Source organism: Phalacrocorax carbo, chromosome 1 (genome assembly GCF_963921805.1).
Source record: "Phalacrocorax carbo chromosome 1, bPhaCar2.1, whole genome shotgun sequence".
In the NCBI taxonomy this organism is placed as follows: domain Eukaryota; kingdom Metazoa; phylum Chordata; class Aves; order Suliformes; family Phalacrocoracidae; genus Phalacrocorax; species Phalacrocorax carbo.
Window position 1 is genome coordinate 179630353 of NC_087513.1, and position 20545 is coordinate 179650897.

Below are 20545 nucleotides of genomic sequence, written 5' to 3' on the forward strand. Positions count from 1 at the left end.
TTTCACTTGGTAAAAGAGTAGAGATAATCCTTAAAGTTTCAGACTGATCAGAATGAATCTGAGTTAATATTGGATGGAAAATGAAAAAAAAAGAGATTTGTTTCTTTCCCATAGTTTACTTAGCATCTCTTCCCCTGTGTTGCTCTTCCCATTGCTGACTTTTTCTAAACTTAAACAAATTACTTATTATCAAATGAAAGAATCATTCAAGAAAAGTATTTTAATGTCAATGACCGTATGTGGAAAATTACCTTGAATAATATGCAGAATATACAACAGGGACATTTTATTTTCTTCTATCTCTGTAGCATGATGCACACAATTCAAATCAGAACGTATTCAGTTTCCGTTATTTTAGGGTTCCTTGGATTGTTACTTTTTGCTCTGCTGCAAGATCTTCTCAGTCAATTTACTTGAAATACATATTCTATACATAGAGGTACTATTTATGCATATATCAATTTTTGAAGAGATGTACCAGAAGGGCAATCTACCATGTAAAAGCCATTCCAGCTAGCAGTTCTATGCTCTTGTTCATTGGCTAGACAATTGAAATGGAACTTTTTATATCCTTAAGGAATAGGAAAACACTAACAAACATCTTAGTTATGCTGCTAACAGTGCCGCATTAGATGGTACATTACTAAAATAAAGTCTGAAATAGAAATTTACATTAATTGCTATTTCATTCACAATCCCATATTACCCTGAATAAGGAGAGAAAGGTTTTACTCTTGTGTAGAGGCTGCTCATTTTTCCATGAATTATGCATTTCCATTTTTTAACAAAAAAAAAAAAAAAAAGAAAATTGTTTTCTCCCTGAAGAAATTCACTATATGAAGAAGTAAAACACCAGGTAATTTTATTCTGTGCTGTAGAAAATACCTTTTTACTTTTATTAAACTGCTTGCTGACTTTCTGATTTCTTGAATTAAATGGTTATTATGTGGAGCCCTAGAGATGTGCAGCACTAGGAAGAGGGAAGAAGTCAAACTCTTAACTTGACTTTTCAATGCTGCTTAAAAAACATCTCAAATCTATCAAATGAAAATGCTATCTTATTGTAGGTAAAACTTCTAAACATCATCTTCCTACAAGTTAACTCATTTTCTTTATTTACCAGAGTTAAACTGTATATGTATGAAGAACAAGTGGTGTCTATTGAATAAAATGATGAGTTCATCAAAAATAATGTATATAACGAATGTTGACTGTTATGTATAGATCATTATTTTTTTTCCTATCAGATGTAATTATTGTCCAAAATGCTTCTGAAGTAACTCCTGCAAATATTTCTTGATTTGTCAGCTGTGAGAAGTGTGTTGCTAGCATCCAATATTCAGCCTCTTTGGATTCAACAGCGGTCTCAAAGTATATTGGTAATTATTCCAAGAGTATGGTTTAAAGCCACGCCTGCAATGTAACTATTGTGGCTACAAATTCAGCACTCTCTTTCTCTATAATATACCTTTAAACAGAGAAAAGTTACACATCTGTGTCTGAGCTACTCATTCTAGCCTGCATTTTTAGTTGGGAGAGAAACAAACCCATTCAGAGAGCAACTTGTCTCAATTGGTTTAGACACCTATCTCTTCCAGTTACATACCTTGGAAATGTCTATATCTCAGAAATAAAAAAAACAAAAAAGCCTAGACTGGATGCCTGATTTTTGGATATCAAAGTTAGAGCAAGAAAATCCTACCTTTCCTAACAAGTAATCTTCTCTTTCTACTACCTATGGAAGTTTAACAGGACAGAAGTACAATTTGATGTGACCAAATGCTTTTACAAAATCATGAAAATCTGCACTTGGATGCACCTCAAAGTAAGTTTGGCTCCCACTTTTTGTTCAGCTCTGCTGCATGAACCGAGGGCCTCTGCAGAGAAAACACTATTGTTTCTTATCTCAGTAGGGAGCGGAGTGATCAGAGCAACAATATGAACAATAAAGCCACTCTCAGCTGCAAGATTCCTGAAGCATACAGCCAATATGTTTTCCCATTATGTAAAAAGTTGAGTACACATTAAGTTGTTTAGTTTCACTATCTTAATTTCATCGAAGACATAAAAAGGTACTAAATCCCACAGAGAGCTGGTCAATTCTCTTATCTAAATAAAAGAAGCAATTTAGCCGAAATCCCAGATCACGTAGCGTCCTGGTTTCAGCTGGGGTAGAGTTAAATTTCTTCGTAGTAGCTAGCATGGGGCTGTGTTTTGGAGTTTTGCTGGAAACAGCGGTGATAATGTGGAGATGTTTTAGTTGTTGCTAAGTAGCGCTTACACTGGTCAAGGACTTTTTCAGCTCCCCGTGCTCTGCCGGGTGCACAAGAAGCTGGGAGGGGCCACAGCCGGGACAGCTGACCCAAACTGACCAACGGGATATTCCATACCATATGATGTCATGCTCAGTATATAAAGCTGGGGGAAGGAGGAAGTGAGGATGTTTGGAGTGATGGTGTTTGTCTTCCCAAGTAACCGTTACACATGATGGAGCCCAGCTTTCCTGGAGATGGCTGAACACCTGCCTGCCCATGGGAAGTAGCGAATGAATTCCTTGTTTTGCTTTGCTTCCGCGCGCAGCTTTTGCTTTACCTATTACACTGTCTTTATCTCAACCATGAGTTACCTCCCTTTCACTCTTCCGATTCTCTCCCCCGTCCCACCAGGGGGGAGTGAGCGAGTGGCTGCGTGGTGCTTGGATGCTGACTGGGGCTAAACCATGACACGTAGTAATTATCCTGTGTTCAGTAAAAAGCTTTTTGGGTTCTTTAAGAAGTTTGGTGAGCAAGGAATAAGTCAGCATTGGAGAATTGGAACTAACAACTTCATTAAGAATTTTTACCTGAATATTGACTGAGGGAAGATGACAGAATCTAGTCCCTGGAAAATTCGAAGTAATTTATTCTCAAGGAAGCAACTGTTTGTCCTGTGTAGCCAAAGACCTCAGGTGAAACTACAGCATATTGTATGTGTTTCAGAGCAAAGCTAGGCAGTTCAACTGACAAGGCAGAATATATACAACTGTCTGTTCCAGAGGAACTAAGGGAGGAGAAGCTGGAATACTATTGGAGCTGCAGCAGTCATAGGAAAAATGGTCCTGACTACTGCACTGTACCCACTCTTCAACCATTTTCATCTCAGATAATGAAATGGGATTGCAGGCTGTGGCTAGCTGGCTTAGAGGAACTACCTGACACATGGTAGCTCACATGGAGCCCGGCAGGCACGTGCCTCTGCATCTGAGAGCTACCTGGCTGACACAGGGCTTCTTCAGTGCATTGTGCCCCATTGCTGGGAGCAGCGTGCTCCTCACAGATCTGACTTCTGGCATCGAGAGGTTGCAACTTCAGCTCACAAGCCATGGCTTAATGTCAATGCGAAGTTGATTAAAAAATATGTACGTACTCATGACACATTCATATCTTGCTGGCATTATGTAGAACGTGAGCTGGCAGAAGCTGGAATGCTGTCCCTGAACCAATGTGATAAGGACCGTAATGAAAGACTTATGGTATTAATAATTTTTAGCAGTATCACATTCGTGCTGTACCTCAGCCTGTACCTGGCTTGTACGAAACAAGAGTTGTTTCATTATTATTTTAAGCCTTACATGAGAAGTCAGTGAAAGTGAATGTTAATATACTGTGTAATACAGTGTAAAAAACACTGGTAAAAAAGATGCGCTGGAATATAATCTGAGTTAAATCCTTCCTTCCTACTTATTTTTAGAAAATTATGCTTAGTTAATAAACTTTAAATCAGTTTTTCTTTTGAAAATAAAGTTGTAATCAGACTAGAAATATATTGAAGGCAGTCTTTCTCACTGCTGGAATATTTTGGCATTTTTCCAGATAAAAAGAGGTATGCGCAAAATGTATGGAGGCATACGCAAAACATCGTAACCAAAGAACTTGTATTTTTATGAAACCTCAAAAGAATTTGAGGAAGAATTTGGTCAAATGTATCAAATGTGGTTGGTTCAGAGCCTGCAGGAAGCTTTTTTCCAAGTTTCTTTTCTCTGCCAGCGTTTAGCAGCTCGGTTTTGTGATACTTCCACAGAGTAGTCCCCAATAGACGCTAAGCTAACGAGACAGGAAAATCTCACCCACCTTTGTCAGCCTTCCTATCAAACGTCTCTTTGTCTCGTGGGGTATTTCTTCCCAAGTTTAGAAACCACTTTCACATGTTAGCTGCTTTCTTGTAAGGTTCTCATGACGGCAGCAGGGTTTTGTTCATGAAAGACTGCTGAGCAGACCCTTGCAGGTTCGCTTTTCAAGAGCTTGCGAGAACCAGCCCTTTGAAAGCGTGACTGGAGATGTGAGCGATATAAACTCCAAAGAGTCGTCCTTCTTCCACCTCCACTGCTGCTTTATTCAAGCTGGACCCGGAGTTTTTCAGTTTTTCAGTGTCACAAGGGAAAGCAGTGCCAAGGCCCTTCTCCCACTCTGTGCTGAGAACAGAATGATCATGCCAGGTCTGATCTACAGTGACATGGAGTGATCACAGCTTTCAGTACAAATGTGAGCGCCAGATGCTCAGCACTTCTGCGGGCAAGGTCACTATCTAATATTCATAGAGTCTTTCACACTGTAATCCACTATCCTGCACAGGAAGTTCAGGATGTAAGGCATTTTCCTTACTGAGCAGCAAAGCAATAAAAAGTTTATAACGCTAACAGTTAAAAGGATCTCCTTTACTTGCCCTGTATCTCCTGCAGTTTAAACCCTTCAGAGAAGTGGCAGTCTGTTAGTCTTGTGCCTTTCTCAGTTTTACTGTGACTCGGAATCAATACTAACACCAGTGCCTTCACTCAGTTTGACTGTTCCCCCGCTGAAAAGCACCCAGCTCCAAGGGTCATGCTGACCAAAGTATTATGAAGTTTGCCAGCTGAATCAGTAGAATCTCACTGATGGGGGATCTCATGGCACAGCCTTCCTCAGTAGAACCACAGGCTGTAACAGACAGCTTTTTGCTAGGCTGAGGGGACAACGTGTACCTGCATCCCCGTCTCTTACAAAAGATGGTCAGGGCTGCCAGCCATGCCAAAAAATACTATTTGAGATGCCCTTTCAGAAGTGACGGTCCTGAATGATTCATCTGGAAATGCTTCCATCTGCCACTGGAACACTGCCCACAAAACCTCGGCCTTTCAATTGAGTATCAATACCTGCTATGTCCACCTTAATAAAGTCAAATAAATACTCTATTTTGCCACAGCAATAATGTATTTCTTCTAATGTATTTAAAACAAACTACGACACTTCTTGGATGGCTTGTCGTTTGATCTCAGTCTTGTACTTTGTAACTTAGCTGAGGCTAAATGGGAATCTCATAGAAATGCTCTTACTTGTTTCTTTTTATTCACTAATTGCAGCCAGAATCTTGGATGCAGTACCAGTATAAGGTTATATTCAGTGATAATAATATTTGACGTAGTAAAATGCAAGTTTAAAATGTATGTTTAGCTAAATGGGATCGAATGGGACTGGTTTATAAACTGCTAATATCTTATCCCCAGAAGACATAAACAAATATAGAAATATAATTAAATCAGTTAACGTTTTCCTGGGACTTTGGAAGGGGCTCTCCCCTCAAAAAAAATGCCAGGAATGAATGTTCCAATTTTGTATCTCTTCTGCACTGCTTCTTCTCTCCTATCCCTCATCCCATATCCCATCCACTGCTGGAGTATTTCTTCTTAAACAGGAGGTTTATTGGACACATTAGTCTTTAAGGAGCTGTTAAGACTTATTAGATGTTGCTGATGTCTAACAATATAAAATATTATAGAGGTACCAGCTGCTCCAGAAAACTTTTAATTCTGCTGTTACACCTGTGGTTTAATAAAATAAAATGCATCAGGTCTAATGAAAACCTGAATACTATAATAGTAGAGGCATCGCCTACCCCATCAGATGCCTCAGGGAAATGCAGTGACTGCGATGGTTAAGAAGAATGGTATAGTAACAAGTCAGTAATTTCAAGAGGATAAGAGGAAATGGAGATAAATTGAGACATCAGGGGGAAAAAATGTTGAAGATAGGACTTCAGATTCATTTGCAAGAAGACTACTGATTCAGTAAAACTAAGATTAGTATCAGTCTATGAAATTCGAAGTCCACATAAATCAGTGTCAAAATCTGACTGAAATCCAAATGAGTCAATATCTCTTTGCTGAAATCAGTAAATTTAGAGCAGATGTGAGTCAACTAAAAGCATCTGTCATGTCCAGCTAAACCAACTTAAACCAGATCGAGTTTAGGGGCACCTTTCACACTGAGCAATCTGCAGAACAGTGCACATGGATGAGAATTTAGTAAAGGACTTGGGTAGTTTGATTTCTCTCTTAAATTATACATGTTTGCTCTGAACTGTATATACTGTATTGCCTGTACTGTTAGTGCTAGAAAAGAATGGTAAAGATATAAACAATTTATAAGGGTGGTACATACTGAGTGGTTTCAAAACCCTAGAGATTAGTGAATAATAAATATAGCCAGGCCTTTTGTGAGTACCCTAATGCTCTACTGTTTCAGTCACATATGATTATTGTGGTACTAATGTCATTTTGGGAATGAGAGTGTGTTTCAAAGATATCCACTGAATAAAACCGAGCCTGATTCCGCTGCCACTGACTTTAGCGAAAATGGGGTAAAGCTCCAATTCAGACTAGCAGTATTGCATATTTTTATTTAAAAGATGGAGTATACAAGTATACAAGACAAAGGATTTAGTGTCATTTGTTTACAGCCCTGGAGGAAGTCAGTCTTGGAAGTTTTTGTTTCTATTATGTTCTGTTCTGCTCTGTTCTATTGTATTCTGTTCTATTCAGCTTGTGCCACTGCCCTCATCTTCACAACACCCAAAAACACTCCAAGAGTTACTAAGCGGTATATTCTGTATTTTCCACTTACGATTTGGTTTTGAAAGACTTGGGCATAAGGCTGCTTTTGGATTGGGATTCTAATTGCTTTTTTTATTTCTCCATTTTCAATTGGATGTGGAGTTTGTCTCAAGGAGCTGTAGAAGGAAAAGGAAAGTATTTTTTGTATTGACTGAAGGCAACATTTTTGCTCTCCTCTATGTTTTTAGTGCCTAAACTGAGATCAAATGCCTGCATGCTGTGCTTGCCATGGAGCGCGGAGACATTCAAGGTGGTCTTCAGAAAGATCAATCTCTTGTACAAACTCTCCCTTTGCGGAGGGGAGCTCCAGCGTGCTTGACAAATGCAACTGCCTACCAGAGTCCCAATACCTGAACTCTCAGCAATAACCTGGATCCAGACCATTGAGCACTTTAAGGCTAAAGACAGACATCTCAAATTCCGTTTGACGTCTTGCAGAGAGCCAGTGTCAGGAACAGAGGGAAGGTTAGCTACCCTTTTGACAGTCCAAGACGTTAAGGAAATGTGTAATTGGTCCTGCGCTATCTGAAGTTTCCCGAGCGCTGATAATTTCATGTCTAGTTCCATGGCAGTCTTATAGTCTAGCCAAGAGTGACTGGAGACTATAAAATGAGAGCACATAATTTTCTGCCACGGGGGACCTTCGGGCTCTGAGCCAGCAGGAAATCGCAGTTGCCGCTCTAATTTGTCAGGACTCGCACCTTCCACCAACCAAACACATGCCGACTCCTTAAAACATTACCTTCATTTCGCGCAGACACGAGCCACTCGCTACTCAACGGGGGGCTCAGCAGCGCTCCTCAGACCGAGCCAGCTTTTAATTCTCGCTCTGCCGGCCGACACCCGCATCGCAACATCGCTGCACAGAAGACGACGATTTTGTTTGGTGGTGGTTTTTTTATTTTTATTTTTTTATTTTCACACACACGCGCACACACACACACACACCCCCGCTCCTTGCCGTGACTATTGGCTGAGCCCCCGCTCCCCTCCCTCCCTGCCGTCCGCTCCCCTCCTCTCCCGGGCGGAGGGGGCGGGCCCTGGGCACGGCCCGGCCCAGCGCGGCGGCGGCGGCGGCGGGCGGGGATGGGCAGCGGCGGGGAGGCCGGGCGGCGGGCGGGCGGCGGAGCGGGCGGGCTGCTCGGGCGCAGCCGGCGGCGGCGGCGGCGGCAGCAGCGGCGGCCGGGCATGGGGCCCCGGGGCGGCCGGGGCAGCACCACCGCCCGCGGCAGCCTGCAGGTGAGGGCGGGGGCGGCGGGGGGAGGCGCCGCGTCCTGCACCCCGAACCCCACTTCGCGGCAGCATAATTGGCAAAAGAAAAAAAAAAAAAACAACAAACCAAACCGTATATATACATATACATGTATATATATATGTTTGCTGTTTATTGCTTTTTTGTTTTGCTTTGTTTTTTTTTTCTCTGCTCCGATCTCCGCAGATCAGAGCAGCCGTGAAAAGTTTTGGTTTTCCCTTGCTGCTGTCGGCGCGGGTTCTAGCAGAGCGCCGCGAAAAAGGGAATAGGGTGGTTAAAAGGGGGAGAAAAAGGAAAAGAAAAAAAAAATCCCCCGTGGAGGCGATGCGCCAAGTTACTTTCGGGGAGCGCGTTTCCGTACGCGGCGGGGCTGGGGACGCGATTGCCAACGCGGGCAACTTCCCCGCGCAACCTCTGCGCGGCCCCTCTGATCCCCTCGTATTTTAAGCCGGCGGCCAGAGGAGTCCCCGCGGTGGCGAGGCTGCGTGGGGGCCGCCGGCTCCGGGACCGCGGGGCGCAGGGACCCGCGCAGGCTGCGCGGTGCGGGCCGCGTCCCCTGCTGCAGCGGAGGGCCCGGTGGCATGCGGGAGGTACAGGCTTTGGGACAAGGGAGAGACGGCGGGGGAGTGGGGACGTGTTTCACACCGCTGCTGTGGGAAGGCGGCAAGCAAATGTTTGGGGGGGTGTAGGGGGATGCCTCAGCTTGGGGTGTGCTTGCAGGTAAGAGGGTTAGAAGCTGGGGCGAGCTTGAGGAGGTGGGGAGGGGGAGAAGAGGGAAGATGGGACGTCGGAGCGCAACTGCTGCTAGCAGGGGGGGGGAGGCCAGGTGCCCCTGGGCCATCCCTGGCAGTGCTATTCGCTGTAGGGAATGCAGCTGGTGTTGCCTGGAGGGTACAGATGGAGATGCCCTGGAATTAGCTGCTCTACTGGGGGGAGGAGATGGTGGGAGAGGGAGGATGGCTTCACGTTGCAGATGCAGCACTCCTTGCTCGAAGTGGCAGTGGGGGAGGCAGTGGCCGGGGGGAGTGGGGGAGGCTGCCTCCTGCCTCCCTTCCCTCTCTAACAGCACCCCCTCCCCATACTCCTGTGCCTCTCTCTCCCCAGCACTTGCTCCTTTTCCTGCTCTTCGTTGGACCTTTCAACTGCTTTGCCAGTTACAGCCGCGCCACCGAGCTCTTCTACAGCCTCAACGAGGGGCTGCCTGCTGGAGTGCTCATCGGCAGCCTGGCCCGTGACCTGCGGCTGCCAACGGCTGGTGGGCAGCGCCCTGCGGCCCTGCAGCCACCACTCTCTTTCACCCTGGCCTCCCGTGGCTTGGGGGGACAGTATGTGCAGCTGGACAACCGCTCCGGAGAGCTGCACACCTCGGCCGTAGAGATTGACCGGGAAGCTCTGTGCGTGGAGAGCAGTGGGGCCACCGTCTTTGGGGGAGCAGCTGCTGTCTCTTCCTCCTCCTCCCTACCCTCATCTGAGTCATGCCTGCTGCTGCTGGATGTGCTGGTGCTGCCGCAGGAGTACTTCCGCCTGGTGAAGGTAAAAATTGCTATCCGGGATGTCAACGACAATGCGCCCCGGTTCCCTGTGCCCCACATCCATCTCTCTGTGCCTGAGAATGCACCGGTAAACACACGCCTGGCTATTGAGCACCCCGCCTTTGACCCTGACATAGGCACCAACGGTGTCCAGACCTACCGCCTGCGAGATAACTACGGTGTCTTCACCCTGGATGTGGAGGAGAATGAGAGTGGGGAGAGGACTCCCTACCTGATTGTCATGGGGGCTCTGGACAGGGAGGCACGGGAGGAATATGTCACAGTTATCATTGCTGAGGATGGGGGGACTCCTCCGCTTGTGGGCAGTGCCACGCTCACTATTGGCATCAGTGATATCAATGACAACTGCCCCCAGTTCAGCGACTCACAGCTCAATGTCACTCTTTATGGGAATTCTAGTCTAGGAACGCATGTGGCCACTGTCCGTGCAGTAGACATGGACCTTGGATCCAATGCCCAGATCACCTACTCCTACAGTCAGAAGGTCCCCCAGCCATCCAGAGACTTGTTCCACCTGGACGAAAGCACAGGAACCATCACGCTCTCCAGTAAAGTTGATGGGGACACTCTGAGGCTCCACAGGCTGATCATACTGGGCAACGGTCCTGGTTGTATCCCTGCCGTGATCACAGTGCTAGTGACCATCATCAAAGTCATGATGAGGCCACCTGAAGTCATCCCTCGTTTCATAGCTAATGAAGTGGAAGGGGTGGTATACTTAAAGGAACTGGAGCCTATCAACACACCGATAGCATTTTTTACCATCAAAGACCCTGATGAAAAATACAAAGTCAATTGCTATTTGGATGGTGATGGGCCTTTCAGACTTTCACCGTACAAGCCATACAATAATGAATACCTGTTAGAGACCACAAAGCCATTGGACTATGAGACACAGCAGCTCTATGAAATCTCTGTAGTTGCATGGAACTCAGAAGGATTTCATGTCAACAAAATAATCAAAGTACAGGTCCTGGATGACAACGACAACTCACCAATTTTCTCTCAACAGCCGATAGAATTATCCATTGAGGAGAACAATGTTCCCAATGCGTTCTTGACCAAACTGCACGCTACAGATGCTGACAGCGGAGAAAGAGGGCAAGTGTCCTATTTTTTAGGGCCTGATGCCCCTTCCTATTTTTCTTTAGATAAAACCACAGGAGTTCTTACAGTTTCCACCCAACTGGACAGAGAAGAAAAAGAGAAATACAGATATACTGTCAAAGCAGTAGATTCTGGGTTCCCTCCAAGAGAATCAATAGCAACTGTCGCCATCACTGTATTGGATAAAAATGATAACAGTCCAAGGTTTATCAATAAGGATTTCAGCTTTTTTGTGCCAGAAAACTTTCCAGGTTTTGGTGAAATTGGAGTTATAAGTGTCACAGATGCTGATGCAGGGCAAAATGGATGGGTTGCCCTTTCAGTTCTGAATGGAAGCGATATTTTTGTCATAGATACTGGAAAGGGAGTTTTGAGAGCTAAAGTCTCCCTGGACAGGGAGCAGCAAAGTTCCTACGTTCTGTGGATCGAAGCAGTTGATGGCGGTGATCCTGCCCTCTCTTCCACTGCAAAAATAACTATCCTTCTTCTGGACATAAATGACAACCCACCTTTGGTCTTGTTTCCTCAATCTAATATGTCTTATTTGTTGGTCCTTCCTTCTACCCTTCCTGGCTCTCCCATCACTGAGGTCTATGCCGTTGATAAGGACACTGGCATGAATGCAGTCATAGCTTACAGCATCATAGGAAGAAGAGGCCCTCGACCGGAGTCATTTAGGATTGACCCTAAAACTGGTAATATCACCTTGGAAGAGTCACTGATGCAAAATGACTATGGCCTCTATCGGCTGCTTGTAAAAGTTAGCGATCACGGCTATCCAGAACCTCTCCATTCCACCGTCATGGTGAACCTTTTCGTCAATGACACTGTTAGCAATGAGAGCTATATTGAAAGTTTGTTAAGAAAGGAGCCTGATATCAGTATAGAAGAAAAGCAGCCGCAGATATCCATAGAGCCTACGCATAAAAAAATGGAGTCAGCATCCTGCATGCCTACCTTGGTAGCTCTGTCAATAATAAGCTTGGGTTCCATCGCTTTAGTAACAGGGATGGGCATTTACATCTGTTTAAGAAAAGGAAAAAAGCATCACAGAGCAGATGAAAACTTGGAAGTACAAATCCCGTTAAGTGGAAGAATTAGCCTGCACGTGTTGGAGAAGAAACCAATGGAGATTTCTAACATTTGACGTTTCTTTGTGGATAAATCCAACATCTGAAAAACCTTGGACAGCTCTGAAATGCCTAGCCGTGGGTTGTATTGACAGAGGTTGCAAGGAAGGACTGCTAATTTATAACTTAATATTATAATTGTAAATAGCTGTTTACAGTTTTTTAAATTGAAGTTCAGTGTACAGCTTTTTTATGAAACCTTAGTACTAACAGCTAGCACCCTGTGTATAAAAACATGGATATCATTTGCAGCTTTCATAAATCAGTAAGATCAGTGATCATAAAAAAGGGGAAGGTAAGACGATTCTTTAAACTCAAGTTTTAAAAGTCTTTTTAACCACAAGAGGGCATCAGACGCTCCTGAGCAGGGAACTGTTCGAGGTACTGTCCATGAGATAAACACAGAGTATATTTTAAATATATTGGTTTTAACATAAAATACACATTGGCATACAGATATTTCACCACAAAAAAAAAAAAAAAGATGTCTGTCCCGATGTATGTGTAATTAAAAGAATAAAGACATTACAATGCACTAGTAATAATAATAAAAAAAGAAAAAACAGAATGTTTATTACCTCACAAGTAAAGCTTATACAGTAGGATAGAAAAGGCATTAACAAGAAGTGCAATTCCTGTTGAGCAAGAATGCAAGATATTGTAGTGAGAATCTGAACTGCTGTGACATATCATCTTTCATTTGCTCCAGTTTTCACCCACATTATCATTTGCTCCAGCAATCTGCTGGTCATTTTTATGGAAAATTATATTTAATATTTCCTACAGCAAATAATGACAGAACCCCATGCTCATCCTCGTAAACATGCCAGATGCAAGGAAGCAAGGGAATGGCTGAATCTTTAGTTGTCACAGAAGTGGTGATATTTTTTGTACTTTGAGCAATCTGTCAGTAGTACTCCATCAGTTTGGTTGTGTAATAGATTTTTCATGTGATACTTCTGAATCTGATCTGCCAGATGAGAGCAAAAATCACTTCATATTCTAAGGAATTATAGGACTTAGTTCATTCTGACTGTTTCTCCCTTCTAGATTGGTATTTCATGTGAAAGATCTTGTTTCTGACTTTTGGCGACCATTCCTGGCTCCTTTTCATTGGCTTTGATTTTGGATTAGATCCAAAATCTAACTTGTAAGACTGGTGGCATATTTTCTTGATAATTTATTCTTTGCTGTATCCTCTGCATCAAAGCAGCAGGTTTATCAGTGATGTATCACTTTCACTTAATTTTAAGAGCTGAGAACTATCTTTTGTATGATGATTACATCAAATTTCTCTGTGTGAACAAGATAAATTAGTGTTATGCTTAAAACTGATTATTTTGATTTCTGGCATCATATGTCTGTAATGTACCAAAAGTGTTTATATGTCTGCAAATTAAAGCTATATATTTTCATAATAACTTATTTTTTCTTTCTCTCCTAGAATTTTCATTATAAAGCTAAATATTATTCTAGTTACAAGAAATGCATATTTCACAAATGCTTGGGTGCTGGCTATCTTGTCTGACATGTCATAATACTTCCCAAAATTAGTACACTTCAAAATCACAAATGAGAGTTTATGCTGTACTTCTTGGAATTACTGGCAAAGGCAATTGTATTTCAGCTGATGTACGTGGGGCAGCAGCTGATACCTGTTTTAAAAGTAGGGAATGCAATTTGAGACAGTTTCTGATTTTTCTCTCTGTGATTGGGACATTACTTCACCTTGAGCCTTTTGAAATGTTGGAGCTTCTTATAGATATTGGTTCTGCTTAGCCTAAGTAAGAGTGTTAATATTTTGCCATTCTGCCTATAAGAAATAGCTATTTTTTCAAGTTAGAATATTTTCTGTTTATGCACGGTTTGATAGCTGTGTTTCATGAAAAATTAATTCAGCCTGTCAAAGGTTTGTGGTTAATCACCTTTTTTCATTTATTTTCATATTATTAAAATATGAAAATGGTATGTATGCCTGAAATGCATTTCTCACAAAGAGACGTTGTTTGTTATCTCTGAAGAACAATGACATTAGTTCTTTGGAAATTACTTCAGTATTACAGATGTTCTGTATTGCTGTGGTGGGAAAGCTAGATCCTCTGCATTTTTTTCTTCACTAAGGAGGCAAGGTAACTGAAAGAAAGACAGGATTCTTTTCATTAATCTTCTCTTATTAGAATTTGCAGTCCAATATCTTCTCAAGACGATTTACACAGGAGCAAACCCAAGACTTAAGAATTACAATAAAACCATAAACCTCATCCTTCAGTGTATGTTCATGTGACACTGGGCAAATATTTTTATTTAGGTTTGACAAATACATAGTCTCGAACCTGTTTGATTAAGCTTACTGAGTTTAAATGTGCTGTCCTTGTTGCTTCTTTGGTTTGTTTAGTTCAAGCACGTTCCTAATGCGTAATAAAATATAATGGTATGAGCCTGTTAAAACCGAAGTACTGCTCATGAAGCATTTCTCTCACACAATTTTCTACACATTTAAAGAAAATTGGTTTGAAATCACACCTTCAGCCATACCAGCACCACTGCTTGTGAAAAAGCCTTTACCCTGAATAATGCTTCATAGAGTAAGAGCACATTTTTGTCTTCCTGTGAGTAGCCTTTAGGTAGGTAATATCACTGAAGATGTGAAAATATGCACAGTGAGGTGTGTTTTTTTTTTTATTAAAAAATTCCATATATTGTGTTACTTAAAAAACATACAGCTGGTAGCAGCAAATAATAAGCATGATATTTAAGTCTGCACTGTTAAACCTAACAGTGATTAAAATAAAATAAAATAAAATAAACCCAGGAGCCTTAAATCCATAGAATCTGCTAATTTCTTTTCAGAAAAATGCTCAGTGGAAAAATGCTTGATACTGGCTATAGAGCAAACATTTCTGTGACGTTGCTGTTTCCAAAATATCCCTTACAGAAATCCCTTTCACGTGAAAACACATTTTTAATGAGTATAACTAAAGTAAATTAGACTCAAATATAAAAGGCCTATTTTATTACCACCTTGTGCAGTGCACTTGCCAAAATATATGCAAATCTTGTCGACGCTGGTAGTTGAGCTGGCACAAAAATAAATGTCTCATTCATTTACAGTATCCATTGAACAATCTTAGAGTGAGTGGGTGCTCTTTGTTAATTTTTATAAAAAATGAGATTGTCCTAAGCTTTGTATTGCCAAAGCCTCCTAAACTTGCCATGCAAACACTTTTTCATTAGAATTAACAAATTAAAAAAATAAAAGACAAGAAATGGGCAGTGAGCCCAGTGGCAGTGGGCAAAGAAAATCAGCTCAGTCTTCTCTGTTTCTTTTTATTCTTTTTAAAAGATCTAGGAGCCCCATTGCTCTTTGAAGTTACTGTTTTGATGCAAAATTAACCTAATGCCTGGCTAAGTATCAGTAAAAGATGAGGTGTGGAAAAGTGGAAGGGGAATTAGAGCACACTGCTTTTTCTTATGTCAAGACACAAAAAAACGATCTTACGGTGTTTTAAGCCCATTTTCCAGTACCAAGGTTCAAACATGCAACTGTGCCAGAGTCCACGGAGGACAATGTAAAAAGATCCCACTGTTTTAATAGGACGCCTGGTGGGAGGTACAGTGTTAGAGCAAAACTTGGCCTCCCTGAAAGCAATCACAAAACCCTGACTGCTGATGGATTTCATTGTAAGGTTTTTTTTGTCTCCAACTGCTATTTTGGGAAGGTTTTATTAAAATACTCAAACATATGAAGAGGATGGATAATCCACGACTAGCATTTTACTTCCTGGTTCAAAGCAATGAACTCTCAGGCAGCAGCCTAACAATTCAGCCTAAGTGGAGATATACAGCACCTGTGCCGCAAAGAAATTGTCAGCTGAATATGCCGAGTGTTTTGTTTCATGATTCAGGTGTGTTATCAGAGCCATGCAGGAAGCTGACTCCCCCCTTCCCTGTACTGTGCTTGTCATCAGCTTCTCACAGCCATTAGTGTTTATGTACATTCCTTCTCACTCATGTAATTTACAGGGGAAAACAAAGCAAGACAATTAATTGTCAAATATTAGCCAGCTGAAACACAAAACCTTGATTTAGACAACTCTCCATCAGAGCTGGGGTTTGAGGAGCTAAGCACATTCCTCTTACTTACCAAAAATAATCTGATTTTAAAGGGATGTCTAGTGAAATTTTAAGTGGAAATAAGGGTATTCAGCACCTTCGCTTCCTATAGTCAAGTCCCATACTTTTAAGTAGTAGATGCTGAGACAGATAAAAGTTGCAGGAATAAGTTTTATGCTTTATTTTAACAGCGTGGGAAATGTTCTGAGAAAACTATTTGAAGGCTTCTAACTTATTTATTCCAAACGTGTTGTTCAGAGTTACAAATTTTCAAATGATTGGCAACATGTCATAATTTATAGTTTTGTGAATTAAAGCATGTGCAAAAATACCAGTGCAGGCAGTATTGCTATCTCCTTTTCAGTCTCTGTACCAGACTGAACCAGCAGATAAGAAGTTAAGACTGCCGTCTGCATTCTGAGATGGAAGGATTCAAAGTTTTTGTCTCATGGACAAATGTAAAACTAAACAGCTCTGTTTTTCATGTTGCGGATGAGAAAAATACTTTCATTCTTATAGCACGGATTGATAGGCTGCATACTCTTTCTAACATGCTGTATACAAGTGTTTCAGTGATTCCTGCTATATTTTCATTCCAGTTTCATCAGGGAATGATTTTTAAAGGCTGAATTTCAACACCTAAATATTTCTGATGACAGAGTACTTTGAACAGGTGCTAAGAAAACATAATTCTGAATGAAGAAATACTGAATCATTTATGATGCATTCAGTCATTCATTCCACTGCTTCTGAAAACAAATACACGCTTAGGAGTTCGAATTGAAGGTTTTCATGTTGCTAGCTAATGCTGCTGGTGAGTAGTAAGCATTTTACTGGAATACATTCTATGGAATCATTTAAACCGTGTTCAATCTGAGAGGACTTGCACTGTAAGCATCAAGCTGGATGTTGCTCTACTCCCAGGAGCCCTAGCAATGTCAATTCCATCTTCTAACTATTTTGCTTTATTTTCCATCTTCAAAGTTTTGGTTAAATACTAATCTTCAGAGCAAGTCACTGAGCCGAGAACTCACCTCTTTATGCAGAACAGGTGCAAAGACAGTGACAGCTTGTTTCCTCTACCTATGCGTCAGCATGTAGTACTACTTTAGATGCCTTAAGGTATCCCTCCTGGCCTCGAGCTGCAAGGCTGGAAGAATGCAGGCTTTCCATCAATGAACTATTGTATCTGCCAGCCCAGTGTGGATGCTTTGGATATTTTAGGAGGGGTTCACTAAACACTTGCATGTGTTGAAGTGAGTCTTTGATGTGATTCAGCTCCATATTTACACATCTGTATTGAAATGTCTACAGATATCAACAAGCGAGCTAGGAGTCTATGCTTCCCCTTTAGTCTGTGAGTCTCCTCAACACAGACAACAGAACTAGAGGGTGCTTCAGCTTGATCTAAAGCAGGCCTTCAGGGCAAGATTCAGCTGCTCTGAAAATTAATATCAAGTGCTATCTAGAATACTCATAACCATATCAAACTTCTACACTAGGCTGTCAGGTAGACTTGTATATTTCTAAAGTAGTAGCTAGATGCCAAGAGTGCAAAGCAGCACCTAAAAATGACATGAGAGAACTATAGATAGGCATGTGTGTCCCACTGGTGATGACACGTCAAGTGCATCAACCTCTCAGCTCCACTGAGTAGAGCGTGACAGACTATAATGAGTATATAAAACATAGATCATACAAAGACATCTGATCCTTAGTATCAGAGTCAAAAAAAGACATCTAAGTCTAAAACGTAACATCTATCATACCTAACTGATAAGCTCTGAAGCCTCAATTCATCCCATCTAATTTTGGTGATTTAGTGGAACCATCTGTGCCCCTACTGTGAGCAGAGAGATAAAGAATCTTTCTTTGCAGGCAATTCAGGTCTTTGGTAAGCACTGGAGTTGTTTACTTCTCTCCAGTAAGTTTACAGATAACTCAGGGTAACGAAGATTTCACTTTGTGTTTCAAAGAAGAGAAATTTAGGCCATTGAGTGAACTACAGATTGCAGTGCTAGGCACTCCCACTGGCACTATAATGCATGGAGTGAAATCGCTGTCGTGGACGGCACCAGAACAGCCAGCGTGCTAGTGAGGAAGCCCCTTGCAGTCAGTGCGGGTGCCTGGAGCTCACATTACTTTAAACCTGTCTTTCAAACACTTTGTTACAGGCTGCAAGGCTCCATCCATTTGGGTTTCACTGTCCAAAGTTTCTCATGGCTTTACCCTTTTTTATTTTTTTAACCAAAGTATTTCATGCAAGTCACTCCTATAGAGCACAATAAAAGAAGGTGTACCTTTGATATATGTGATGGCAGAGCGCTTGCTGAGGAGGTGAGAAAATTTTGTTATCGTTCAGAGAGTGTCCTCAATTGTGTATTTGGAGGGGATGCTGAAGTCATGCCTTCGTAAGGACACTCTCTAGCCTTCATTTGGAAACTGAACTACTGTGTTTAATACAAAAACTCAGATGTTGAAATCCTTCCAGGCTGAGGAGACACAGCCATGTATGCCTGCTAAAGGAGCATTCCAAGGAACTGGAGATACTTGACCTTGAAATGGTGCTCCAAGCACTTTCAAAACAGCAGGGGTTGAGAGGGGAGCGAATTGGGGAAAATACAGTCCTGTGCTCTCCCCTCCATGATGAGCAGCTTCTGGTATTTAGAAAGAAAAAAAAAAAGTAATTTGAAACATTGAAACAGTTACCTCATGGATCTTTATCAGAGGTATTTGTCTCCACATAGTTCAGAATAATTTCAATCCTATTTGCAATATCAGGACAGTTATGCGGTAGAAGTTGGTCTTCCTCTGCCTAAAGCTCTATTTTCTGGGGAACGTATTTATAAAGGGTCGGGCTGACAATCAGAATACAAAGCAGAACTGCTTCTCAGGATATGTTTTACTTCCCGACTGACTGAAGTAGAAAGGAGCAGAAGACAGCAAGAATAAATAAATACAATCAAAATGGAAGGGCCCTTTAAAATGATTGCATGTAGGAAACAAAAGGAAGTGGTCAGAAACAATATAAAGAATTTTTCTGGATCTACTGGATTTACTGTGTACTATAGCAGTGGTAACAGTCCCCTTTCAGCAGTATCTCATCCCTTTTCTTAACCTATAAGGACAAGAGCTCATTGCAGAGCACTGGGATTTCCTGACACAAAGTACTAACACAAAATACGTTAAAAACTGATTCTCATTGTCAGAAGGTCAAAGCTGTACAGAGAAATAAAGGCTTTGAGTAGAATATCTTTAAAGTGTCTGTTTCATTATGATAACAGCATTCTCTTTTCATTGTGATTTTCTGCAGTGTTATTATATTGGGTGCATTCATTTTTGCTAACTCAGGACAAAAAGATCTTATTAGAAACATTTGCATCTTCTCAGCCAAAATAAAAGCTGATACTGTGACATAATGTTTCCAGTGAATGCTGTTAATGAAGTGAGATCTTTTTTGTGACAATATGCAAATACCAGACATGCTTCTGTGCTCACTTTCCTAAAATGCATAATGATAACATAACCTTCCTCTTCGTATTTATAATGAGAATGAAAGTTTCATTACAGTAGTAAGAAGAGGGTTCTGATATATCACTGTGTTAACACAGTGCAGATTCTGTAGATGTTTTCTATTGAAATATATCCAAATAGCTGCTTTGCATATCTATCTAGAAGTCATCTACATGTTTTGAAGGTGTCTTTTTTTTTTCTCTCTTTATAAGTCACAAAAGAAAAGTGAAGGCGACACAGTTGTCTTGGTGTTCTCTTTTATTTGTTTCTGTTTACCAGGCTAAGTTTAGCTGAATTGAAAACAGAAGAATGCTCTTTTTAAACTGTCTTTTCTTTGAATTTGAATTTGAATTTAATTTTCAGAAACCTCATATGTAGGGTTATGCACCTAAATGGCAGGTATGTGAATATCTGAAAAAGCAATAAAGGAGCAAGCATGCAGGAAAAAGAAATGTTTTGGAATATAATTCAGTCTTGAAAGTTCAGCATAAAGTAACCAATGTATTAAGCTTCTCAAGGATGTTTTTCACTATGCTCAGACACAATGAAAACAATTCAGTACCTTCAGCTGTAGGTACTCAAGACACAGCTTCAGAGTCTTTCTGCACTCCTTTCAGGAGGTGAATAGCCTCATGTCTCACTGATGTAAATCCAGTTTAAAAGTGTTCAAGTGTTCATATTAAACTATAGTTTAACATGCAAAATTCAAACTAGCCAACATTATCCATCCCCATTACAGCTGCTCTGAAGAGATCAAAAATGAAATGTTAAAGGGTCAGAATATTTTTATTGATTGTAAATGATGTTTTCCATTACCTTTGATGTTGATACTAAGTCTTTCAGCATCTATCCCACAGTAACTTTTTTGTTGCATTGGGCAAATAGCTTAATCAACAACATTTTAATCACTTACAAAATGTTGGAACAAAATCCCCATGAAGTTTTTTTAGAACAATTTTAGCTTTTGAAATGA

The 20545-nt window shown here is 41.4% G+C and overlaps 1 protein-coding gene across 1 annotated transcript; it reads left to right on the top strand.

The window, feature by feature from the left end:
* Nucleotides 1-7975: 7975 nt before the first annotated feature.
* Nucleotides 7976-13914, top strand: PCDH20 (protocadherin 20). The gene is made up of 2 exons (XM_064440771.1): nucleotides 7976-8143; nucleotides 9261-13914. The coding sequence occupies exons 1-2, from the start codon at nucleotides 7991-7993 to the stop codon at nucleotides 11961-11963; spliced, it is 2856 nt and encodes a 951-aa protein (XP_064296841.1). The 5' UTR covers nucleotides 7976-7990; the 3' UTR covers nucleotides 11964-13914.
* The last annotated feature ends 6631 nt before the right edge of the window (nucleotides 13915-20545 follow it).

Coding starts and splice junctions, on each gene's coding strand:
- PCDH20 (XM_064440771.1), top strand. CDS start 7,991: ATGGGCAGCGGCGGGGAGGCCGGGCGGCGGGCGGGCGGCGGAGCGGGC. Junction 8,144..9,260: donor CCGCCCGCGGCAGCCTGCAG/GTGAGGGCGGGG, acceptor CTCTCTCCCCAG/CACTTGCTCCTTTTCCTGCT.